General features: G+C 34.3%; 3 protein-coding genes and 2 pseudogenes across 3 annotated transcripts; all 5 read right to left on the bottom strand.

Annotated features, from left to right (window-relative positions):
- Positions 1–4933: 4933 nt before the first annotated feature.
- LOC112004176 (peptidyl-prolyl cis-trans isomerase) lies at positions 4934–5838 on the bottom strand. The gene has a single exon (XM_024036411.2). The coding sequence runs from the start codon at positions 5747–5749 to the stop codon at positions 5228–5230; it is 522 nt and encodes a 173-aa protein (XP_023892179.1). The 5' UTR covers positions 5750–5838; the 3' UTR covers positions 4934–5227.
- Positions 5839–7123: 1285 nt separating this feature from the next.
- On the bottom strand, positions 7124–7893 carry LOC112004179 (auxin-responsive protein SAUR21-like; annotated as a pseudogene).
- A 1856-nt stretch (positions 7894–9749) lies between these two features.
- LOC112004178 (auxin-responsive protein SAUR21) lies at positions 9750–10765 on the bottom strand. The gene has a single exon (XM_024036413.2). The coding sequence runs from the start codon at positions 10432–10434 to the stop codon at positions 10132–10134; it is 303 nt and encodes a 100-aa protein (XP_023892181.1). The 5' UTR covers positions 10435–10765; the 3' UTR covers positions 9750–10131.
- A 3974-nt stretch (positions 10766–14739) lies between these two features.
- LOC112004180 (uncharacterized) overlaps positions 14740–27710 on the bottom strand; it is a 29552-nt pseudogene continuing 16581 nt past the window's right edge.
- LOC112004184 (subtilisin-like protease SBT3) lies at positions 21748–24275 on the bottom strand. Its single transcript, XM_024036418.2, is given in 2 exon segments — positions 21748–22203; positions 22206–24275. Coding segments are annotated over 2 exon segments (2304 nt in total). The 5' UTR covers positions 24223–24275; the 3' UTR covers positions 21748–21916.

Here is a 27710-nt window from a genome sequence, read left to right as displayed (position 1 = left end):
GTAAAGTGAATTTTAACCAAGAACCAAAATGATACTCATCCCCCAAGCAATCCATGTTAAAATATGTGCACATGATTCACACACCAAGAGTGGTGGGGAGCCACGTATAAGTTCTCATAACTCACAAGGCTTTACACACCACGTAAGTGTAGAAACAGAGCATAAGATAAAAAGAAATTCCACTGCTTATTAGTGCTTACTCCTAACACTGTGGATCGTAAATTAATAGAGTGCCCACAGCCACAAGCCCCTCTTCATTCTTCAATATCGAATCCATTGAACAAAAAGTTCAAGATCAAGTTCACCATCAACTAAAAGTCATTCTCATCTATCGACTTCCACTGTCTTGCTTGTATCTCAAATGGAAAATGTTAAAGCCGCGAACTATTTTACACAAACTATTGATATAGTGCTTGATTATTAGTAAGTTAAAAAAATAAAAAATAAAAAAAAACAAAAAAAAAAAACAGTGTTATTAGTGGACCCGATGAGAACCCGTAAAAAATTTTCATATTAATAATTTATAAAAATGTTGTAAAATAATTTGCAGATGTCAAATTCCATGAGCCACTTCCAAACTAGTACTATATGCCAAGACAAACCAATCTCTGCTTTAAACAACAAACCCAGAATAGAACAATTGAGAACTAGTCTCCATCATAAAAGGCCTAAAGGCCCTAAACTATATGGACCACAAGGTCCCCACGGCCCATACACACTGGATAGTATTCAACCATACGCAGTAATTCTCTCTCGAGATATCTAAAACTTTAACTAGTTTTGAGGTTTTGAGCCCATCGGACCTTGCTTTTAAGGTCCTTTAAAGATGCAAGGTTTATTCAAGATTCATATGTAAACTAAAGAAAATAATTACATAGTAAAATTATATAATAAAATAGATTAAAAAAATTAGTGTAAATAACATGACGAATGCACATAATTTAAACCTACTTTTTATCAAAAATCAAAGATTGTAGTAGATTACAAAATTAGTTAAAACAAAGAATTAAACTCATATTTAATTTCTTGAAATTTTTAATAATTGAATCATAATTGAAGTAATATGATAATTTTTTTAATACTCCGTAATAGAGTTTGATCATATAATACATGATATAATATAATGCCAAATGTGAAAGTTGAGAACTTTTGAATAATCTAATCTCTAACCTTTTTTCCCTACTCTAATCTAATCTATAGCTAATAGTACTTAAATAGATTGGTTTCCAATCTCCATTTGCAATAATTAAAATTAAATTATTTGGTAATATAATTGTAGCTATAGTAGAATTTTAAATTTCTTATAATTATGTAATATTTTAGTTTTATCCAAAATAAAATATCTTAACAATTAGTAAGCCACTTGCTAATTAGGTAATATAATTCCATTTAGAGAAAACTATTTTAATAACTAATGAAATCTAGCTACTTGTCACATAGAAAAAGTAGCCGCTTGGTGCAATAATTGCTTAGAGGACCCAAATTTATTATATAGTATATGAAAATTAGAACTAAGATTGGGTTGTGTAAATTTTCAAATAACTTTTTAAGATAACAAACTATTATTTACAATTTATTGCTAATATAAATTCCATCTCATAATAAAAACTACCTATATGTATATTTATTTATTTATTTTAAATATAAGGTTAATGATCTAATTTTGAAAACTTCATGGACCAAAATTTTTCTATATAATTAACATAGTTTCAACTACAATTAGTAATTTTTCTCCAAAAAAAAAAAACTATAATTAGTAATTAGCATATTTGTATGAAAAGGTGAAAAGTTTTGGTCTTAGTGTACATGGAGAGAGAACAAGCTAATCAAGTAACTTATTAACAAACTCGAGCTTGTTTGACCCAAAAAAAAAAAAAAGAGGGGGCAGGGGGAGCAAAACCAAACTTAAAGATTCAATCTAATCTGATAATAAACTCAAATTCAGCTCATTATTTGAAATAAAATACTAATATTAAAGTTTTAATATTTAGCTAGACTTATCTACAACCATATGTGGTCTAAATAATTCCACCAATATTATACGAGAAACACAATTTGTCAACCACAGAAGATAAGAAGAAAGAGAAGCTTCTAATCTATTGGGAGGAGAGAGAGAGAGAGAGAGAGAGAGAGAGCCACTAGGAATGACCTTGCAGTTCGTATGAATCCCAAGTGGCAAGTACTATGTTAGAAAAAATGTGAACAAGAAGTTAGGATGTTAAGGATTCTAATTTTAGGCGCAAAAGTCAAAAGAACTAAGTAGAATTGTAGAAAGTAAAGCTATTTGCTAAATCTGGTTCTTGGTAGAGTACACAAAAGCCGCAAACAAAATAAAAACAGTAAGTCCAGCCAAAAAAAAAATTTCACAACCTTTTAGTTTACATAATTAACATGATTTATTGCGATTGATGCATACTTTTTTTTTTTAGTGTCATTAGTTGATTTAATTAAAATTAATATTACTTCAATCACAACATATCATATAAAAAATTATAAAAAAAAGTTGAAAAAAATATTATACTCTTAGCAAAAGCCAAAGAAAAATGCTCTTTTTAAAATATATGTATATAAAAAAATAAAAATAAAAGTAATTAAGCTAGAGGAGAATAGAAGATAAAAACCTTTATAAAGTGTAAATTTCAAAATTCAAACCCACCTCCAGTACATGGTCTCTTCTCGTGTCTTATTTAGTTAAATGGCTATTTGTTTATCAACTTCTACTACTATTCAGTATAATATTTGGCAGTCAGATTCAATTAAAAAGATATTTGTTTATTAACTTTTACTGCTTCTCAATATAGGACCCCATGATTCTGCCTTAGCAAGTACATACTTAATTCTTTCTTAGCGAGTACATTTGAACATATTCTTTTCTTTTATTTTTTTTCTTTTTTAACTATACACGCCAACCTCAGAATCTTCGTAAATTGTATTCTAACTTGCAAACGAGGATCGGGTGGTAGCGTATGTTCTCGGTAGAATACTGTATGTTTAACTTTTTAACTTCATTTATGTAGGGTTTTAATTATTTTATAGCTCAGAATCAAATGGTGTTAATAAACTATTTTAAAAAAGGTTGATACTACTTTTCTGGAAAAATATAATAAGTTGGTAAAAAAATAATTAATTTTTTTTTCCCCATAAAAAATTAAAAGAAAAAACCTACCAATGGTACTCATCCCCTAAAAAATACCAATGGTATTTCATGCCACGTAACACACATCTTGTAAAATCCATATGTTGTGAGTGCACATACTTTGAGGAAGAAATGGATAAAACCTAACTATTATTGCTAAAAATATCTCATTAAATAATCGCATATGTTTCACACACCTAACAACGGTGGGGCGCCACATTCCCAGTTCTCAAAAGCCACATCCACATATATATAGAAAAAAAAAAAAAAAAAAAGAGCCACGTAAATTATTCAAACACCCCCTAATCTAATCTTATTTAAAAAAAAAAAAAAAGTAATTAAGCTAGAGGAGAATAGAAGATAAAAACCTTTATAAAGTGTAAATTTCAAACCCACCTCCAGTACATGGTCTCTTCTCGTGTCTTATTTAGTTAAATGGCTATTTGTTTATCAACTTCTACTACTATTCAGTATAATATTTGGCAGTCAGATTCAATTAAAAAGATATTTGTTTATTAACTTTTACTGCTTCTCAATACACTAGACCCCTTGATTCTGCCTTAGCAATTTCATACTTAATTCTTTCTTAGCGAGTACATTTGAACATATTCTTTTCTTTTCTTTTTTTCTTTTTTTTTAACTATACACGCCAACCTCAGAATCTCCGTAAATTGTATTCTAACTTGCAAACGAAGGTAGGGTGGTAGCGTATGTTCTCGGTAGAATACTGCATGTTTAACTTTTTAACTTCATTTATGTAGGGTTTTAATTATTTTATAGCTCAGGATCAAATGGTGTAATAAACTATTTTAAAAAAGGTTGGTACTACTTTTCTGGAAAAATATAATAAGTTAGTAAAAAAATAATCAATTATTTTTTTCTTTCCCCATAAAAAATTAAAAGAAAAGAAATACCAATGGTACTCATCCCCTAAAAATACCAAGGGTATTTCATGCCACGTAACACACCTATTGTAAAATCCATATGTTGTGAGTGCACATACTTTGAGGAAGAAATGGATAAAACCTAACTATTATTGCTAAAAATATCTCATTAATAATCGCATATGTTTCACGCACCTAACAACGGTGGGGCGCCACATTCCCAGTTCTCAAAAGCCACATCCACATATATATAAATAAAATAAAAATAAAAATAAAAATAAAAAGAGCCACGTAAATTATTCAAACACCCCCTAATCTAATCTGGATCACACAAAACACAAACCAAAACCCCCCCATTAGGGACAAAAGTCAGAGTCACCTAAAAAGTCTCAATACTTATCCACTTACCAACCTTTCTTCTCCCAATTTATCCAACTAGCCTCCAAAAACCACCCCAATTCCAACAACCCCATTTCCCCCAAAAACTAAAAATATCTCGCAAACCCAGAAAACAGTCCACTAAAAGCCAGTCCCTGGGCCCAAACACCACCTCCTTTTTATTGTCATCGCCTCATTGGTACATTACAAAATTTAATGACAATAATGGGTCCAACACTCCAAATTTAGGAAATTTCTTAAGTAAGTTCCGGATTAAAGTAAAATAGTACTCTCACCTCTTGTATTCATGATGCACCTCAGGATGCACCTAGCAGGAGTACCTAAAAATTACTCTAAAATTTATTTGCTCATAAAACACTAATAATATCCAACTTTGAATCATTTTCAATTGACACAAATCAATTTACAAACCACCACTTCAGATCTATATCATCATCCACAATCAACTTGCAAATATTAACAAAGAAAAAGCAGATTAGAGGAAATAAAATTTGCACAATAACAACACCTAATCTTATTTAAAGGCAGCTCATCATTTATCATATAATATATAAAAAGGTTTCAGAACCACCATATCATCAAAGGATAGGATTTTAAAAACCCAGTTCTCATAGACTCCAAAAAAAAAAAAAAAAAAGAGAGAGAAAAACCATAAGCACAACCCCTAAAACGACACCGACACTGAAAGATAAAAAACTAAAGAAGCCAGTAATAAACGACACCCCAATAGGTGAAAACGACAGAGATAGAGATAATCTTATTAGAGATAGTTAAAATCAGGTTTTTGCTGTTGTTGACTTTTTCAGATCTAAGAGAGTTGACCACAGTCAGCGACGACCACAGGCTTCGAGGTCCTTCCGGAGCTCGATCCGACCTTCTCCACGGCCTTCACGACGTCCATGCCCTCGACGATCTGGCCGAACACGACATGCTTTCCGTCGAGCCACTCGGTCTTGGCGGTGCAGATGAAGAACTGTGATCCGTTGGTTCCGGGACCGGCATTGGCCATGGAGAGGATTCCGGGGCCGGTGTGCTTCTTCACGAAGTTCTCGTCGGCGAACTTGGCGCCGTAGATCGACTCGCCTCCGGTGCCGTTTCCGGCGGTGAAGTCGCCTCCCTGGCACATGAACCCAGGGATCACACGGTGGAACGACGATCCCTTGTAGTGGAGCGGCTTGCCGGAGCGGCCGGCGCCCTTCTCGCCGGTGCAGAGAGCTCGGAAGTTCTCGGCCGTGCGGGGAACCACATCGGCGTAGAGCTCCATGACGATACGGCCGGCAGGTTGGCCACCGATGGTCATGTCGAAGAAGACCTTAGGGTTGGAAGCCATTGGAGCAGAGATTCGAAGCTTTTTTTCTGAGAAATAAAAATTTTAGGGTTTCGAAGAGAGAGAGATGGATTTTAGGGTTTTGGGGATCGAGGAGTTTATATAGGGGTTAAAGGACAGGATATGAAAAGGGTAAATCAATTTGAGCCGTCGATTTGTGACACGTGGAGAGTCGAGATGGGTTTGGCTATGACTATAGTTAGGTTAGTTTTGACTAGGGTTAATGTGAAAGGGATCCAAGGATAAGGTGGTATATGCCTCTGTCATTGTTGGAAGGGTAGGAGCGTAGACTTTATTGGGAGGATGAGTTAAACGACGCCGTTTAAGGGTACATTTGTCATACTAAAAAGGTTCTTCAGTGCATGTTGCCACTTGGCTTTTGATTTTTATGTCTGGTACAAAAATCATCAGTAGACAAGTTATTTTAGGTGCTATCAACTGGCAAAACAGATTTCGGCCTTTTTCTCCCTTGTTTCCTTGACCTTTGTTCTGGTCGCATTGTCAAAGATTCAAAGTAAAAGAGTGTAACAACCTTAGCCTTATGAGATTTGGGTACATGTGATCAACTGGTCATACACTCTAAGACTTACAAATTACTAGGATCCCTTCTTTGTCAAAATTGCATATCTAAATATAATCTGACGCATTATTAAATATTCCTATATCGATATCATACTTCTCAAAGTCAATCTTCTAACCAAGATAAACATTGGAAATGAAACAGAAACAGAAATGATAAATGGTTAAATACATTTGGTTCCTCTTACTTAGTCCAGATGAACTTGCAAAATGGAAATAAACTATAAAAGAGGCGAAAATGGCCATGTGATTTATATTAGAATGTTGTATATGAGCACATCTATATAACATTTAAAATCTAAAGCATAGCATTTCAGTCCAGTTTTGTCCATTTAGTCCATTAAGTCCATTTTGGTCCATTTCGGTCCACTTTGGTGATTCTTTGGGAGGAAAGATTTGTGTAGTAAGAGGAGCTGCTTCATTGACATGTCACATTCTCAGCATAAAGTTGGTAGGTTTTCTTTTTATAAAACTACATTTATATAGATAGCTTAGTTTAGAAAATCTTATATATTCTATCAACTATACTTTGTTAGAAAATAATCACATCATTTTAAAAAGGGTTTGAGAGTAACACTTATAAGCCTTATCTACTATTTTCATTAATCATTTAACAAAAAAAAAACAAAACAAATTTTCAATTTTTTTTTACGCATCGCGTGGGTTTGCAGCTTGTGGTTATCCATTATTGAGAACTAAGCCTTCTTTCAATTGTTAGCTTCTGGTAGACTTGATTGGAAGTATTCACTTTTCATAGAAAATTATGCAAAAATAATTACAAAAGGGACTAGAAATATCATAAAAGCGAAAGAAGATAAATTTCAACCAAAATGTGTTCACAGGTTAACATTTTTCTTAAAAATGTGGGAGGAACTGTAATAATTCTATTTGTAATATTCTTAGCGGATGGACAATAGCCATCTCTTCTTCTGCCTAAAATAAATAAATAAATAACAAAGATTTACAAAATTGTTTCTAATGCTTTATCTTAGTGGCACCATATCACAAGTCATATAATTGAGAAGTGACATTGATGAAGAGGCCTTTGCTGCAGGGAATTGTAAGACCACCCATTGGATGATCAAATCCAAATTCTTCCTCAGCTCTACTTAGCAATTCTTGAAATGAAGGCTGGTTCAAAAATGAAATAGGAATTACAAAGCGCCTCCTTTCACTCTCTCCAACATATATTGCAATGTAGCCCTTTGGAACGTCTATAGATGTTGAAGCTACTTGCTTTCCAAATGAGTTTGATCATCGTAAAATGTGCTTAGCATGCATAACACTGAGCAAACGAATGGCCATGGATATCTGGATATGTAATGTTGCCAAGAAAAATGGTCAAGTACACAAAAGAAAAGGGAGAAGAAAGTAATGATTTTGATATCAAAGGATGTGATGACTTGTTTTGGATTTGGATGATATGTTTGCCTGTATATATAGATGAAGGTGTGTGTGTGTGTGTGAAAATTTATCTTTTGTGGAATGAGTGGTGTAGAGGAGAATTGGCTGGGGTTTGGCTAGAGGATAAGCATTTGAAGGATCACATGGACCTGTCTTCCAACAAATTGTCAAGAAATTGGCAGCGATTGAGACCCTATATTTGTTGGAATACAATATGCCCTAGCATTTCCAGGACAACAACCAGCTGCAAGGGGACCCCATTGATTTGAAAGGCACATGGATTGGAGAAATCACTGAACCACTGGCTGACCTTTTGCAAAAGAAGGACAAGTTTAGACATATATGTCAATTATGTCTAGATAAAAACATTTAATTGGAACCAGATTAGTCTCTTGTATGATGGGTCTTTTAGACAAGAAATTAGCTATAATTATGATCTTTTCCAAATTAATCCTTTCTGGTAGGGAACTGCAGTAACGTCATGCAAATCTTACTCATAACTTTTTTATAAATGTGCGTTTGGCATCATTTTGTTTAGCTTTTTATTAAACGTATACTAAAGTATACTTGTATTTTGAAAATGTGACGTTTTAAAAAACTTTACATAGTATATTCTTCTCAGAACAAATTTTGATGAGTTAACCATTAACCTCAATGCAATCAAAATATCAGAAAGAAAATATATTTGTATCAGTAAAGACCCTGATTTTCGCTAATAGAGCATTAGACATTCATTTATGTTTAAAAATGAAAGTGGTATTTCCAATGGTAAGAAACATGAGAATATCTGAAGATTTGTACATGGATCATCATGGCTTAAGTTGAGGAAGAAAAAAGTACTAAATAAAATGTACTCAATCTAAGCCACTGACTTTTTGGTGCCTTAGTACAATGACTTCCAAGACAAACCCCCATGAAGATCACGTGAAGTGTGTCCTGCACGTACAAGTAGTTCAACTGCAACCACTCCATACCTAGGTCGATATCTGGCCTTGTAAGAGATAACATTATTGCAAGTGGCCTACACAAGAATCATCAGTAGACATGTCATTTTGGGTGCTGATTACAGGCAAAATAAATTTCATCTTTTTTTACCCCATTTTTCTCCCTTGACCTTTGGTATGATCTATTTATTAAGAAAGAAAGAATAACAAGCTTAGCCTCATGAAAATTAAGTTCATGTGGTTATCCATATTCTAAGGGTCCCTTTTTTAGCAAAACTGCATCTAGATTTATACTGAACGTTTTGTTTGCATCTGTTAAATATTACCCAGATATACATCATACTTCCGAAGTCGATGTACTCATTAGAAAGGAAGAGGATATAATAAAAGGTTGAAGACTTAAAGACATTCACGTTCCTCTTGGTCAACGAGTCTTAGTGAACAGGCGAAATAGGTGATCAAAGATAGAAAGGAGAAAAAGACAATGTGATCAATATATTTAAATGTTTATGGCCATTGCATAAAAGAGAAATGTATAGGTGTCCAGTAGCAAAGCCAAGAAATTTTCTCAGGAGGGGCTGGTAAATACATTTTTGTGTAATTTTTAGATTTATTATCAAATGTAAAAGATTATTAATGGAAAATTTCAAAAGCTGGGGTGGGGGGGTGGGGGGGGGCGGGGTGTTTCAGGCCCCCTCTAGCTCCAACTATGTATAGGTCCATATGGCTATTGAAAACTAAGTCTTTCTAGAATTGTTAGCCTTTGGTAGACTTGACCTGAACTTTTAAATGTAAATGATTGTTTCACAGAATGTGAAGTAAGGAGCTAATACACATCCATAAATAAATGATAAATATTATACACATTTGCTTGCAGATAATATTGAATCTGCATATTTTTTCGTGATTACTTGTATTGCATTGCCATCAAATGGAAGCAGATTTGCAGAAAGAAAAAATAATTTTGTATGAAATATTTGCACAGAAATTTTTGATATGATTCCCAACTTTCATAACCATTGAAAAAAGGAATTTTACAATGAGTTATGAAATAATCTAACACTCTTACTTCAAAATTGAACAGATAGATTTTTGGGTTAAGAATGTTGAAAAGTTCATGTTTTCAATACTCAGTATCATGTCTTTCATTTCTCTCCTGAGGTATCCAAAACACAAGTTGATCACTGAAGGATTCTCTGCATGAGGTTCTGTGAGAACCACCCATTGGATGAAGTTGAAACCATGAAGCACCTCCTTTGTGTGTTTCCAAGTTGAGCCATCCACATCTGCTTCAGCTTGGCTGAGTAGTCCATGGCAAATTGATATGTTCTTAAGATACAGCAGTGCTGTTCTCAAGTGGGTGTAAACATGCATGCCATCTAATTCTTCTCTGAAAGGAGGCATAAATGTGTGTGAATCCATAAATCTGTCCCTGCTGATTGATCTCAGTGTTATGAATCATGATCCATTTAAGCGAGAAGTGAGATCCATGAAGACATCTTCTCCGTAGGGAATTGTTAGACCACCCATTGGATGATCAAATCCAAATTCGTCCTCAACTTTACTAAGCAACTTCTGGAATGAAGGCTCATTCAGGTATGATATAGGTAGAATAAACCGCTTCTTCTGTTCCTCTCCAACATAGACTGCAAAGTAACCTTTTGGAACTTTCTTGGCTGTAAAAGCTGCTTCTTTACTACTCAGAACAGACCTGCGGAGAATCTGCTTAACTTGCATGATGGCAGGAACTCGGATAGCCATTTATATATTAACACTTTGGAAAAGGTTGAAGCTCACAAATGAGTTGGGAAGAAAAAATGCAGGTAAATATTTGCTAGTGGGGAATAAGAGGACTTGATTTGGCTATGGAATAACCTTTGTGTGTATTTATAGATGAAAATGGGTGTGGGAAAATCTCTAAAATGTGAGTGGTGTCAGTTGTGAGGAATTTGAGTGTATATTAGTGAGAGACAGTCATATGAAGGATCACATGGTTTTGTCTTCCAACTGATTATCAAGAACTTGTCCTGATTCAAATTGTACTTTATAGAAGACTTATGCCTAAGCATTTCAACAGGGAGCACAACCTACAAGCCCCCCCACACCCCTCTTGAATATAAGAGATGTGGATAAGAGAAACCTTCTGTTGAGTTAATTGGCCAACCTCTTGTTACTTGTTAGATAGTGAAACCTTAACTTACTCAGGGTTTCATTTCTTTAGAATAGGAGATGTAAATTCATCATTTCATGCACCGGATAATTTAAAAAACTATTGTGTGATTGTTTCCTCAAAGATCAAATACCTTCTGAGTTAGCTTGGATAACCACAATTGGAACATTGGGGAGAAAATTCTGTGAAACATTAAAATGAAAATAAAACACCAAACTGTAAAAACTTGAAAAGCAGCAGCTACCTGCAAGAGTTTTCACAATATGCAAGAAGAGAACTGCATTTAATAAGATTTCCAAAATTAAAACCACTAGAATTTGTCGGTCTTAAGTACATTAATGTGAAATGTATCTATTATATGGCCAGCAATGTCAACTGGAAACAGTGTTAAGGGGAAATGTACCACTGGGGGGACCATTAAAGGACATTTGTCAAGAGGGGTCATGTGATTTTGCCTCCCTCAAGGTCTTGTTAATTTCATGCTCTGGCCTATTTTCTGTGATTCATCAATATTAACCTCTCAAATACTGAGGCCCACATTGTCCACTTATATTTTCATCACAAACAGATTGTCACTTCATGTGATGATGTTGCTTAATGCATAGAAGGGAAGTATTGTGATTATATGACCAGGACCTTAATCTGAAAGGGAGATAAATTGAAGTGGGAGCACCAAACCACCTAGCATGTGATGATGTTCTATGCTGCTAACATCTCAACCCAACTTGAACAGAACCACCAAATTCAGCAAGCCATGTCTCTGATAAAGAAAATTTTTTATTCTGTTTGGGCAAAACAAATTTCTATTGGCTCGACCATTACCAGCTAGCCATAATGATCAATTATTGACATTCTCTATTATGCTTAGTGTTGGTTGTCTAGGATGTAGAATTGTAATGATCTGATTAAATGTTAAGTGATAATAGACTTATTTCATCATAATTTCTAAGGTACAACTCACCTATCAAAAACCATGATTCATATAACTAACAAAGTTCTACACCAGCATGCAAAGGCCAGTTATCCATTGTGGGTCATTAAATTCTGTTCCTCCAAAACAGGTTCTAATAAACCCACTAGATCTAATAAAATGGGAATGCTCCAAAGTGGCAGAGAAAAGTATTAAGACACTTAAGGAAAAATAATACTCATATTTTGTTTTATTATATAATGGGGAAAGAAAGAAAGAAAGAAAGGAAGCAGCAATATTGTTTTGATATATATATATATATATATATTCTTGAATAGAGAAGTCTAAATTCGGTACAGAGCATCATATCCATGGTTGTGACCATCCTGATTATACTTGGTATTCATGGCTGGACAATGTACATGACCATCATTTCTATCTGTACTTAACAACAATTTAAACTGTGAAATCAGCCTCCTCAAGTCGCGAGCAGTGATAATTTGATGGACATTTCTAATTGGCCATCATTAAAAATATTTGGCTCATCATATTTTAGATTGTCTATAAGAACATATGGAGAATATGTAGCTTTTGTTTTGTTCTAATTATATACTTCATGAAACATGCCATCAAATTAATTGTTAAGAGTTAAGACTAGCTATACATCTTTACCTTCTTCGCCCTCCCATTTCAGTTAACAATATAAAAGTCTCAAAATTTGAAATTAAGCAAAATAGGGATTAGCTTTAGTAGAGCCAAGACCCATGGTGAGGCAGAGAGGGAGTATCTGACCGGCAGTTCAATGGTGGTCACGGGCTGAGATGGCCAAGAGTTGGACCAAAGTGGACCAAAATGGATTGAAGTAGACCTTATGAACGAAAATGACCGAAATGGGCCAAAGTGGTCCGAAATGGACGGAATAGACTGAAGTAGACGCAAAAGACCAGAATTGACCGAAGTAGACGAAGTGAACTGCGTGGACCAAATAGGTGGAAGTGGACCAAAATGGATAGAGTGGACCGAAGTGGACTGAATGGACCGGAATTGACCGAAGTGGACCGAATGGATCAAAATGGTTCAAAATGCAATACTAACTTAATAGGAGTGTAGCAATAATAAATGCTAAGATTTAGCTTTTAGATATTATATAAATATATTCTCATTTGCATTCCATGATTATTTTTCTAGTTTTTAGCAATCTTCAATTTGTTATTTTAAAAAAAAGAAATCTTTGTACTTTAATTGTCCTATTTGGGCTCTCCTATTGAATCATTTCATTCCCTCTAATTTTTATTTAGATATAAGATGTGTGACATTCAAAAATCAAATAAATGGAACATGTCACACTTCCAACTAAAAATGGAAGGGATTTGGAGGAATCAATGGAACATGATAATTTTTATATTATTTTAGAGTATCATGCATAGTATGAATACAATACATACACACACAAAATTTAATCATATCATTTTGTATTTGACCCCTCAAATACAAATTTCTGGCTCTACCACTAGGAACAGGTAAGGTGAAATTGAAAAACATAGTTACATTATGAAGGTAAAAGATAAAAAAGGAAAACAAGTAAAGCTTTTAGGGGCATGATCAAGAAAGCAATGGTTATGCTGAAGTGCTGAACAGCTTTACCAAATTTATATATATATATATATACCAGTTTCAGTTGATCATATCAGTCAGAATGACTTCCATATGTTTTTTCAATTCTACCTTAAAGTCCTGTTTCTCATTCGACAAACCAAACCTAGGATGGTTAGGACACAAACTACATATGGTTATTGAAGAACTCAGTAATCAACCTTTTATGATTATTGAAGTGAGCCTTGTGAAAGAGTAAAAAATAATTATGGAAAGCGAGAAAAAAAAAAATCTATTTGATATATTTGCATGGGAAGTTCTGACTTCTGAATTTCATATAGAACATGCAAAATTTACAATGAAATGAAGGAATCTTCAGGTATGGACTTTGGACAACAAAACTCCTCCTTTTGGTTTCTCCAATATAAACAGAGAGGTGGCTTTTTAATATATTGTAACCTCTTGAGGCATCTGCACACATTGGGGAATATGGTTAGGCTGAATGAGAATAATCTTGGCCAATGCGTGGCGAAAAAACTTAAGGCACATCGAAATTTTACTACTATGGTCTATCTGCATATGTTGGATGTTACCCAAATAAGCCTCATGAGTCCTACAAATAATTTAAGCTAATATCTTCTATGTGCACATGTTGGATGTTACCCAAATAGTCCCCATGTTTCCCAGTCCTACTAATTAAAACAAAATATTAGAAGGCGAAACCCAAAAATCTTCAAAAAGGATTGATACTCAAGTACTAATGAATAAAATAAAAATAATAGGCCTGTTGGTCCATCTTGTTTAATTATTTGCAAATGAAAGGGCAAAAGTGAGGAAAAGAAGATGAATTGAGTCTGCAAATTCATGGTGAAGCTTGTAATGACATTTCCATCAAAGAGAAAATTATATGAAAAGAAAGAAAGATCTTCTATTTGATGTATTTTCATGGAAAGTTCAGAATCCTTAATTTCATCACAGACAATGCAAAATTTTACAATGAAATGAATGAATAAATCAATTCTCTTAATTCCAAACTCAAGAGGAATGACTTTTTCTTTAATTTGTCTGACAGTTCATGTTTAATGGACTAGTGGTTTTCATGTCTTTCATCTTTCTTGCGAGTGATTCAAGCAACCAGTGAGATCATGGCAGGCATTGAAATAAAGCCTTCTGATACATATGGTGACCTTGAGTCATCTGCACCCATTGGAGAATATGCTTAGTCTGAATGATCCTGGGAAAATGTCTACCCAAGTGACCTTAAGTAGACTCATTTCCTTGAGAAACTGCTGTGATTTTTCATCACTTGGGTAGACATTTCTTGCTCTATGAATTCTGACAAAGAGAAGAAATGCACAAATCTGTCTGCTCTGATCAATTTTAGTGCCATGTACTAAAATTCACTTAAGCGAGAAGTGATATTGTTGAAGATGTCTTCTCGGCAGGGAATTGTAAGGCCACCCATGGGATGATGAAACCCAAATTCATCCTCTGCCTTACTTAGCAATTCTTGAAATGAAGGCTGATTCAGGTATGATATGGGTACCACAAACCGCTTCTTCTGTTCCTCTCCAACATAGACCGCAATGTAGCCTTTTGGAACATTTTTAGCAAGACCAGAAACAGACCTGCGGATAATCTGCTTAGCATGCAGAATACCAGGCAATAGAAGAGCCATTTCTGTCTATGTTATGACTTTATTAGAGGATTTAGTTCACAATTGACTTGGGAGAAGAAAGAAAAATACTTGCTAGAAGAGATTGTGAGGATATGATTTGGCTGTGGAATTTGTTTTCTTTGGTTTAGTATATATAGATGAAAGGTTGTCTAAAGAATCTCTGGTATGTGGATGAATGGTGTGGAGTCAAATCAGGTGGGGATTAGCCCAAGACACAAGCACTTGAAGGATCACATGGTCCTGTCTACAAATCATCATTGAGAAATTGTTATTGATTGAGACTATATTTCTTGGCGAACAAACCACAAGAGAGCCACATGATATGTAAGAGATATGAACAAAACAAACCTCTTGTGGACAACTTTAGGTGATTGTTACATAGGACGACATATAAGTCTATTTATTTGCAGACAGAAAAATTGAGGCTGAAGATAATTGAATTAAATAACATATCCAAAGCCAAAATCACCATCATTTATTGCTTTGGTATATTGGTTGCAGGACATACCCTTGTGAAGAGCATGCACTTGTAGCTTTGGTACTACAAAAAGCCCTTGTGAAGGGCATAAGGAGTGTGTCTTATGCATAATCCTCATTGAAACCCAAACCATTCAAAATACATAATCAAATTTGTCTGTTACTGATGACATTATTGCACAATGGCAAGACAATTATTGGCATGCATCTCAAACTTGAAGTTGGGCAATATCAATTACTTGTGACTCAAAAAGGGTTTAAGATATAAAACAATTTATGATAGTTTTAGGTTTGTTTATATAGTCTCATCTCTTAAATGATAAGCCATGGTTATCCTGTATATTTTTCTCTTTCAGAATCAAATGTTGCGTCCTACAGTCAACTTATTCCCTCAACTGCTCAATCTCATTCCCCATACCACATCTGGCATGAAAGTTTGATAATATAGCACATATATATCCAAACATTCTTAGAATCCAACTCGAAAGCTCTCTTAGCGACTCATTATTCCCACAATCCTAGCAACCATGTCAGCAATCTTGGCTGCAGGCACCACAATGCCCGTAGGCTGGGCTATATCTAATCCATATTATTATCTTACAATTCATCAATAACCCAATAACAATTATCGAGTCTAAAGTTCATCCTCTGCATTTTCCCATGCAATAAAGTGAACTTGGAAAACCTTTCAATGTACAACCAGGAAAAAAGAAATCTAGTAGATAATAGTTTAGTCGAGTTTGGTGCTCTTTATCTAGTTTTGGTTAGCTCAACTTAGCTCTACCTTCTGACCGTCTGAAGAAAATAAAAAATAACAAGGAAAAAAAGGTAGTTAAAGTATACGATAAATCTTGTTGTACACAGCTTATCACACACTACCACTACCGTATTCATCACCGTTGAAATAGTGTTTTCATGATTTTGAAGACACAATTTCAGTTAAAATTGTGAAATGGTGAAATCGTATAATCTCACAATTTTAACAAACACGATTTCAGTCGGTGTGGAACAGTGGGTACGTGCACACTGATTTGTAAGTAAATTACGCCCCAATTTAGGAAAGTGCTGCCCAGTACATTAAATATCATGTCCTATTAAATGAAACACAATGAGGACTAGATTTATCATAGAATATAAAGAAAATAAAATGGTGTTCTTCACTTTACACTTGATTGAAAACTGTGTAACATTCTCTGTCAGTAACGCTTTGCAACAGTAGACTATTAATCCAGCCCCCACATCGTCTGCGAGAAAGGAAAATAAATAGGCAAATGTATGTGCATCTCCAAAATTGTCTCTGCTGATTTGAATGAGTGCAGCTTTCTACGATCTATTGAAGCAAGAAGTGAGATTGTTGATGGCACCTTCATTTTCATTCGTGGCTTAAGCAGTGTATTTTACCAGTCACATACTCGCACAATGCATGGAAAAGTATCGATTGGTAGAATCAATTATGAGATTTGAAATATTGATTTATAATTCAAATTCAAAATCTATATTAATTGGCAGTTGAATTATTATTTATTTTCAAAAAGATTTTCAACTTATGATATCTACTTTTGATAACTATTCTTTATCGTGTGGGGATCAAACCTAAATCCCTTATTCACCAAAGTGATTTTTTACTAGGTGAACTATTTGTCAGTTATTTTGCATGTAGTGTTTTGACTTTATTTTGCCAAATTATAGGTCCAAACAAGTTCCTAATGGGCTTCTTTCAACGTTTCTTCATCTGACTGGGCTTCTTTCAACGTTAGGTTTGTTGGGATTTTGCCTTCTGCGATAATAATGGGCTTTTAAGTTCAGATGCCTTAGAACGAATTGCTACATGTAATTATTGTCAATTGTCATGGGCCTCATGGCAGCTTGGGCTTTATGAAACAATAGTGCTTGTAGTCGAGTTAATTGAATGCAAGCATTTTTTTTCACCCCTTTTTTTTTGATAGGTCGTTTTTATTCACCCTTATTTCTTCTATTGGTTTCAATTGAGGATTTTTTTTTTGTCAAAAAAAAAAAAAAATGAGACTTATAAGTGTTAGTCTCAAACTCTTCTTAAAATAATGTTGATTATTTTCTAACAAAATATAATTTATACAATATATTAGATTCTATATTTGTTATTTGAAAGCCTTATAAATTTTGTAATTTTATTTTTATTTTTATTTTAAGGAAACATAATGCATTTTAGTTTTACTACGTTGATGCGATTCAATAAAAATATAGTAACAATAAATGTTATATCTCAACTTTTAGATATTATTAAATAGATATATAAATTTGGGAGATTGAAGGGGTGTGATTTAGAGAGTTAAGAGAGGGTCTATTTGGGTTTATTCATGAATTAAAAGTTGGCATATATAAAGTAAGCTGAGGTAAAAGCTAAAGGTTCACGAGTAAGTCTATGTGCTAGCCATGAACACAAAGATAAACATTGGCATGTCGTATTTGCTTCAAGATTTCAAATTTCCATAAAACCTAAAATAAGCAACTTAAGCTAAAATAATTAAATAAGTAGGCTGGCTACTTTTAGAGCATTCTGACCAAATCTCACAAATTTAGCAAGATCCTTGGAGAGAATTTCCTTAAGGTAAGACCTAGAAACATGAGATTGATCAAAGTATTACCCAAAATTATCATTAAAGCAGCTAATCCTATTATCCAACTAAGGACAAAACTCAAGATTGCCTTTTTTTCCCCTAAAATCCAACAACCAAAAACCTTAGTTCTTATGAGGAAAAAGATAATAAGAGTCTTCCTAGCCCATTATAAAATTATAAACCCCAAGACTGAAATTAAGAATATTCAACTTCCAACAATCTATTTTTCCTAATTGTCACCCATATTTACTACTCTAAATTTGACTAATTAAATACAACAACCTGAAAATATTTTGTTTGTGTGTGTGGTGGCATGATTAGTGTCTATTTGCATTTATCATTATGCATTCATCCAGTCCATGAGTATACTTAATTGTTTATAATTATTTATGGATTAAACATGTTTTATTCAGTTTGTTATTCTTGTTCTAGAAATCACATGGAAAAAAATTATTTTTGTAAAGAAAAAGTTTACTTCCAAACTAGTTTGGTAGAAACTTCCTTCAATCTAATTCTTCCAATTCCTCCAATCCACTACATGGCAATTGAAAAAATTATTCATGTGCATCTTTTTTTACATAATTGATTCAATTAGTTAAGTGACTTGTTTAAATTATAAACATGGATAGTTTTATGAGTTACAAACTTTTTCTTTTTGATTCAAATATAGAAATTCTACTTTAATTTATTCTAAGTGTATATGTTTATGAAATTCCTTTCTCAAGACTTGATTCCCGACTCTTGCTCCTCACACCTTATAAGTACTTATACTTGTAAAGTGACTATCACACCAAGAATATGCGGTGGTTATAAGTTATAAACTTACAGTGTAATAAGTTGGAAGAGATTGATTCTTTTAAACTGGTTTAAAGTAAGAGAGCAATCAGGACAAGCACCTGGATATGAACTTTTCTCATAGTCTGCCCGACCATCATTGACTTATAAAACACATTTATTTTCAAGGCATTTGATTGATTGCTTTTGCCAAAACCGGCACCATAAATTGATCAGTAGAAGCGTAAAGAAGATTCTGTGCCTCCCATCATTACACGCAGCCAACTACTTAGAAGAATATAATGGCCATTTTTGCCCACTTTCTTCAAAAAGAAACTGCCAAAAAACAATGGCTGCAAACATGTTCTAGATTCTCTTAGTAACAGTTGAATTGTATTCTCATTTAGGTAGCAAAGTTGGTGGCTTCTTAACATTGACATTTTTTCAATCATCACGCTTGCGAATGTTGTGTGGTTCAAAAGATAAGGAACACTTAACGTATGAGGATGACGGATTGTACGTATCCTTGCATAAGGGTGAGCTAAAGAAACTGGCTCTTCGGTATGAGGATGAGCTAGGTTGAACCTCATGCTTTAGTCACACTTGTCAATGTCGTACGTGACTACAATTCCGAGAACGATTCAGCAGCATTTGTTTGTTAAATCTTGCTCTCATATAACTACGACAATTATTGTATGAATAGATTTTTGGGAGAATTATATTTTATTACTTTAAATTATACACTAAATTACACTTTACATCATAAATTTTTCGAATGCATATTTTGCACTCTAAATCATGACTATTGTTACATTTTGCACCCTGACATTAAGTTTACTGTTAAGTTGGATAAAAAAGTATGACATCATGTAAAAATACCTAATTACCTCACTTCTCAATCCTCTAAAAATATAGAAGAAATTATACTTTATCACCATAAATTATACCATTGATTACATTTTGCATCATAAACTTTGGATTCCCATCCAAAGTTAACAGAAAACTTAACGTCAGGTGTAAAATGTAACAAAACTTATAGTTTAGGGTGCAAAACACACACACATGGAACACGTATTCTTAACTATTCTTTTCTTGTATATGATCATTGTTAAGCCTTGAGTTTTTGTTGGCTAATTTTGTTTCAAAATTTGGTTGTTATTTTCTTTTCTTATACATTGTAATTTGTTTTGAGTGGGCTATCTTGTGTTTGGGGCACTGTTTTCAAGCCCGGATTGGATCGGGAGGTCCAACCAGGAAAACCAGGAATCGGGATGAAAACCGATTTTTTAAGCATAGAGAACAGGAATTATTGTTAATTTCATCAACCCCTTAAACTGGGGTTGGACTGCACGGTTCATGCAAAACTAGTGGCATGAACCGTGCAGTCCAACCCCGGTTCAATTTTATTTTATTTTATTTATAAAAACAACTTAACACAATTCTATTATACTTAATTAAATTATCCATTTCTTACAAGGAATAAAAAAAATTATAATTAAAATCCTTCAAAGATATTCAACTTTACTTCAAAAATTAATCATAAATTTTAATGTTTTCATAGTTATTATTTTATTTTATTAACTTTCTTATTTAATTTTTAAATATATGCTTGAAAATCATTAAATTTCCCTCACATATATAGATATATTAGTCAATTTTTCTAGTTTTATAAATTTAATATCTATATTTAGGCTTTAATTAATTATTAAATTAATTATGATGTCATTACGGTTTGACTCTAGTTTAACCTCGGTTTGACCTCAAAAACCTTGAACCTCTTCCTTTTATGGTTCAATGAACGGCTCGGGTTTCAAAACCATGGTTTGGGGTTCATTGTTCTAGTACGTGTTGAAAATTTGGTTTTGCTGGAAGAGGAATTTCGGTTGACCAAAATTATACTTCGGTCTCACGACCTAGACACATGGCTTGCATTTGAAAATCAGTTAAGATGGTTTCGCCATAGTTTCTCTTGACTCTTGTGGAACTAAAATTGTTTGAATGGCAGAGAATTCAGTTACGATCTTCTCTACCATTTCAGCCTTTTCCCAACCTATAGGAGTCTAATTTCGATTCCTATGAAATTAAACCTTAATTCACATTTGAAAGTTGAGAGAAACTACCAAATTGTGAGAGCCAAATGCCTAGCCTCTCTCTACTTTCTTCCTCTTACCATAGCCAAATTTTCAAGAGGAGATTAAATACTGCACACCCAATATCACTTGAATTTTGTGAGTGATGTTTGGAGCCTTAAGAATAATTGGAGCTTCCCAATTTCAGTCATGGTGGCCTAAAGATGCAACTAGTGATTGGTTGTGGATCTGAAGACAAAGTTAGAGAAAAGACTCAGCGAAATCAGTTGCGATTGGGAGCTTAGAGGGCATGAGTTCAAGATTGCAGCACTACACTTGGAGGGTTGTGTTTGTCAATTTGTACTACAACTATATCCATTCTTAGTGGATCGTTTTGGTGGCTAGTCGTGAAGAGATTTTTTTGTTCGATTCTTGGGTTTTTTTCTTCGATAACACAACTGGTGTTACCTTTGGTTTTCTTATCTTATTTCCTATGAATTGGTCATTTGACATGCTTGTTGTGCTTATCCATGCAATTGTTGGTAACCATGCTTATATTAATATTGGTTAATTACGTATATTTAGCATTAATTGATAAATTAGACTTCATTGATTAAACCATAATTACGTCTTTTAAAATTAAGGTCTGTTTGGTTAGAGATTTCTAGTATTGTTGTTTAAGTATTGTGAAAATACATGTAGGTTTGAAAGTATTGTGTTTAAACATTAAAAACTGTTGTTAAATACCTCTACCAACCCCCCTCCCCCCCCCCCCCCTCCCCCCCTCTTATTTATAANAATCACTGTTTCCAATAAATTACAACTTGCTTTTATTGATATATAAATATTAAAACATACATACCAACTCCAGTCTCATGTCACAAAGCCAACATATACTTAAATTGGGAAGACAAATAGCTAAGACACCCTCAACAATTAGTAGTGTTGAGCAAGTGAATATGCTAATATTATCAACTAGAAATTGATGGCCACTATGGGGCTTGACACTATGTGACTATCTTGATCAACCCATTTGAGAAAACCATAAATTACATCTAGAAATTCCTTTTCGAGCTCAACGCTGACAACAAAAATTCGAGTCTGATATTTGCGGGTGAATGTAAGGGTCCTTGGTTTGACACTTATTCTCAATCCAGTGGGAATGTTCTCCAAATATGCTCGGTAAACAGCTTTATTGTTTCCAACATTTGTCACAACCCTGCTAAATTTCATTGTCACTGGATATCTTGTTTTGGTTGGGAGACAGCCATGAAAGAGGGATAGTTTAGATCATGAATAGATTTGTTGCTACAACTCCATCGAGTTCGCCTAAGAATAACACTCATTTGCTTTTTAGTGTACCCTAAGCCACACAAAAACTCAATATAATCTTGCAAACTCATGTCATAGATGAGTCCAGGATCCATGGCTTTATTTGGGTTAATGTGGCCAGCCCCAAACTCTAGAGGTGAGGCAGATCCAAGATCTAACAGTTGACTTTTAAAAACTGTGCCTGTATTGTCTTCAGCATAGGCCGTGGTCATTATAGCTGATCGGATAGCTGCTGGGCTCCATTTGGGGTGGATTGATTTCAGCAAAGCTCCAACACCAGCAACATGTGGTGTAGCCATTGATGTGCCTGACATAAATTGATAATCTGAAGACAAATTATATTTGCCGACTTTGATATATGGTTTGGTAGGGGCAACTGCGGCTACCACATCATCTCCTGGAGCGAGAATATCTGGCTTTAGAACTCCTGGACTGATTGGGTTGGGTCCTTTAGAAGAGTAATTGGCCACTTGAGGTGCAGGCTTTGTACCATACCTTGTTGACACAAATCTCATGTCTTTCACCTTTGGGTTTCTCACCTTTGTTACATACTCTTTAACCAAAGTCCCTGAAGCAGTTGTCAGAATAAGACTGGGAATGGAGTATTGTTCTGCAAATAAAGAGAATGATGCATCTGTCAAGAAGATAGCCGCAAAAGCACCTGCCCTTTGGACCTCCTTAATCTGTTGAGAAGTAGTAATGTTGGTGCTATAATCACAGAGGACTACCTTCCCAGAAACGCTCTTTATATCCAATGCTTTGTCATTGCAAATTGCTTTGCTCAGGTTCCCTTTGGCATAGTACAAAGGTATATCAGTAATGAAAACACTCTCTGGAAAGTACGATGTACCTTCAATGGGAACCCCATTTCCTAGAGTCATTGTTGCATGGAAACTTCGATCAAGTGTGCCAGCCCCAACAGTTGTGATCCAAGGTGCTCCATTGGATACTGTTTTGTAAAGATACTCATTGCCGGCAGCACAAACAACAAAAATCCCTTTTTCAACTGCAGAAAGAGAACCTTTGGCAATGACATCAGTGAAATAAGATATCTGATTACGGAAGCGAAGAGACAAAGACATGATATCAACCCCATCAAGAATTGCTTGTTCCATGCCAGCAAGAACATCAGGTGTTTCAGCCTGTCCTTTTAGCCAAGCAACTTTGTAGATGGCAAGATGTGCACGCGGAGCCACCCCTACGGCTGTGCCTCTTGCATATCCAAAATGACTTACACCGGGCACATAATTACCTACTGCTGTGGATGCTGTGTGTGAACCATGACCCAAAAAGTCTCTCGCAGAATCAAATTCCTCTTCCTTGGATATGTCATGACCTTTAGCCCGTATTCCTTTGCTAAAGGATCGAGCCCCAATGAGCTTCCTGTTGCAATATGAAGGGGAAAATGCTGTGCCATTCTCACACTCTCCCTTCCATCTTTGTGGCACTGGTGACATACCCTCGTCATTAAAACTCTCACTTTCTGGCCAAATTCCTGAATCAATAATGCCTACAATCACATCTTCTCCATATGAGGCAGCAGGCCATATGCCAAAGTTTTGTTGTAGTCCCAGAAACTTAGGGGAGTAAGTTGTCATTAGCTTGCCAGTGGACCCTGGGACTGTAGCAAGGTGAGCTGGAGATTCCTCAATCTCAGCTAGTTGAGAGGGTGTGAGCCTTGCACTGAAACCGTGCATGACATGGCTGTATGAGTACAACAAGAGTTCTTTGTCATCATCATCAGCAGGAGATGACAACAATGATTTTAGGATGGAACGATGCCATGACTCATGGGTTAAGAAAGACGCAGGCTTATGAGTATGGTCCATATGTATGATGTATGTTTTGTATTCTTCGGATTTGGGCACTGCTTTTACAATAGCAAGTAGAAATAGTAGCAGCCAGAGCAGTGAACACTGTGAAATCAGATGGGAGAAACTCATCTTCATGGTTATAATACTGATGGGCTACAGGGTTAGGAAGCAATGAGAATGGAAAGGTCTATATATAATATACCATACGAAAGAAAAATATTACGTTAATTTCAAAACTTTAGCTTAATTTGTCCTTTGCATGGACTGACGGACCCAGGTAATTTAAAAAAAAAAAAAAAAAAAAGAAGTGGAATGTCTTTTTTGTGAAATCCACATACAATTTTTGTGCCAATTAATTATCAAAGACAAAAGTGGTGATAGTTACACGTAGAGTGCATATAATACACCATTAAAATTGTGAAATTGTGTTTTTATTGTGTACGGTACGGTACACAACTAGTTACAACTTGTATAACAATGGATGGCAACGTTTCTTCAAATATATGTGGTGTAGGAGCTTGTGGCAATAAGGCTTATTGGATTCGCTTAATCTATGCTATCAAATAGCCACTTTAAACATTAAAAAAACAAAAAGATACGGTTCTTGGATGCATGGTCCAATGGTATAATATATTGCAGGATTTGACTCATCTTTTATGAGTTATAACTCATTATCCATTGTGAAGAATAAGTGAGAACTTCTGATCTTCCATGGTAGGCTAGAGGAGGTATTTATTCTAATTATGGAGCCGATCTAGGAAATCATTCTTTCAACACGTGAGATCCATGAATGTATACGTCCAAATAGCATTTGGTGGTAGTCAGGGACGGAGCTAAGTATTGACCAAGGGGGGCTCTAGCTCCCCCTGACCCCATGAACTTTTCCTTAGTATTATACATGGTAGAGAGCTTTTCATACACTAAAAGGGTTGTGGCCTCCCCAAGTTTTTCAAGAAAATTATATTCGGCCCCCTAACATATTTCTTGGCCTGTTAAGCAAATAAAAATTAGCCCAACCTTGCACCGAATAATATATAACCCAAACGATAACAAAAAAAAAAAAAAAAAGATAAAATTGGTCCAAATAACATTATTTCTTGGTTTGTTAAGCAAATATCTCCTCTCAACTCCTTGACGTCAATGATGCCTATCTATATCTAGTTCTTCTTTCCAGGTATTTGTGAATTGAATTTTGTGGTATGTCTTATTAACAATCTCAAATCTCTCTCTCTCTTTTTATTGCATTTGAGCTTTGTTTTTTTAACAATACATGTACCTATTAGTTAGTTGTAGGGACAGATGCCCTTGTCTAATTAACATCTTCAAGGGCAAGCTACAAAGGTGGAGCAACAACAGCAAAACACGTAGCATATGTTATTATTCTCTCTTTAGAAAGTTAGACTCACTTAGACTAGTTAATGTTAGACCCTTAAATTGACTAGATTAGTAACTCAAGAAAAATCTTACTTCTACCTTTTTAAGTAAAAAAAAAAAAAAAAAATCTGACTTGGTTATTATAACTAGTTAATAACAGGCTACAAAGGTGATTTTAAGATTAGGTTAGTAACTAGTTAGTAACTCAAGAAAAATCTAACTTGGTTAAAATTTAAGATGATTTTTAGACAAATTGCTGTAATAGTTGTAATGATTTTTGACATTTAAAAAAATGACTTCTCTTTTAATAAATAATTGTGTTGCAAAGTATTTAAAAATAGTTATTTTGTGTCCTTTTTGTTGTTGCCATTTTGTTAATACTAAATGAATGTTAATTTTTTAATTTTTATAAAAATAAATTGTTTTTACTTCGCCCCCCCTCGATTGAACTTCTGGCTTCGTCCCTGGTGGTAGTGCAGCTTTCATTTGCGTTCAGTACGTGGCTATTAAATTCATGACTTCATACTCTCTCCTATAGAGAAAAAAGTTGCCAGTTGATTTCAATGCCCAAACGATTAAGTAGTAATACCCTTGAAAATTATATGGAGAGTAAAAGAGATGTTAAAAACTTCGTGTAGGAACTTTTTTTGATATATAGAAACTTTGAATATAACAAGATGTTCCAGAACATGCTATAAAAAAGAAACGCATCTCATATTTTATGAAACAAAAAAGAACGATTGGTAGAAGGAATCAACAGTCAAGAATTGATCCATGGTGGTGTTGTAAAGGCAACTAACAACGATTCAAAGAAAGATGCATTTTGACTTATATACTTTCAAACATGTCTCTTTTAGCAGTGGTAAAGGAACCTACTACACTATACAATACCCAAAAAATCAGAGCAAAAAGTGATTTGTGTGTACGTTGTGTGCATTAGATTAGCACCTTTCTTGAATTGCACTAATAGATTTTCATCGACAAAACTAATTATTTTTTAATAATTGGTGACGGAAAATCCTTCCTCACTAAAATTTGTCCCCAAACAAGAATTCATATCTTTTGGATTTTCTAGGGTACTCTACTAAATAAATTTTCTTAAATCTTAACAATTTTTTAATGATTTAATGGTTTAGATTTTGCCGTGTTATCATTTTACTAATAATAATCTTAATTGTTTTGTTTGCAATATTATTTTATTATTTTAAGAGTACTGTTAGCGGAATGCTGACATAGCAAAATTTAGACCTTTGAATAATTATAAAAGAATTGTTAGAATTTAAGGAAATATATTATTAGAATACCTTAAGAAATCTAGAGGATTTGAACCCCAAATATACACATTGTTGTAGTAACTCTCCACAATTAATGAGGATATTAATGGCATTACTCATATAACAAAAATTGACGTTGAAGAGATGTTAAAGAGGAGATTAAGATAAGATTTGGGGCTCAAATTATTAAACAACATGAGAAATATCTTAGTTTAACTTCTTTGGTGGGTAGGAAGAAAAAAAATAACTTTCAATGATATTAAAGAAAAAGTGACAAAAAAGTTAGTAGAATGGAAAGAGAAGTTGTTGTCAAAGGTTGGGAAAGAAGTGTTGATTAAGGCTGTTGCACAAGCTATTCCGACTTATGCTATGAACTGCTTTCTTATTCCTAATTCCCTTTGTGATTAATTGACTAGTATAATATGAAATTTTTGGTGGGGACAAAAGAAGGATGAAAAGAAAATGGCATGGTCAAGTTAGGAGAAATTGTGTGTGCCTAAGTCATGTGGAGGATTGGGGTTTTAGCTTTTAAAATCATTTTATTTGGCTCTATTAGCGAAGCAAGATTGGCGTCTTCAAGTGGGTATTCCGACTTATGCTATGAACTGCTTTCTTATTCCTGATTCCCTTTGTGATGAATTGACTAGTATAATATGAAATTTTGGTGGGGACAAAAGAAGGATGAAAAGAAAATGGCATGGTCAAGTTAGGAGAAATTGTGTGTGCCTAAGTCATGTGGAGGATTGGGGTTTTAGCTTTTAAAATCATTTTATTTGGCTCTATTAGCAAAGCAAGATTGGTGTCTTCAAGTGGGTTAGAATTCATTGGTGTACAGAGTTTTTAAAGCAAGATATTTTCTAGATTGTGATTTCCTACATGCATCTTTAGGAAGTAAGCCTTCTTTTATTTGGAGAAGTATCCATTCGGACAAGGGGATTGTTGAAAGAGGAGTTCGATGGCATGTGGGTAATGGTC

The sequence above is a fragment of the Quercus suber genome, unplaced genomic scaffold, assembly GCF_002906115.3.
Source record: "Quercus suber isolate HL8 unplaced genomic scaffold, Cork oak 2.0 scaffold_186, whole genome shotgun sequence".
Classification (NCBI taxonomy): Eukaryota; Viridiplantae; Streptophyta; class Magnoliopsida; order Fagales; family Fagaceae; genus Quercus; species Quercus suber.
This window is presented reverse-complemented; position numbering and strand designations above follow the sequence as displayed.

Coding starts and splice junctions, on each gene's coding strand:
- LOC112004176 (XM_024036411.2), bottom strand. CDS start 5,749: ATGGCTTCCAACCCTAAGGTCTTCTTCGACATGACCATCGGTGGCCAA.
- LOC112004178 (XM_024036413.2), bottom strand. CDS start 10,434: ATGGCTATCCGAGTTCCTGCCATCATGCAAGTTAAGCAGATTCTCCGC.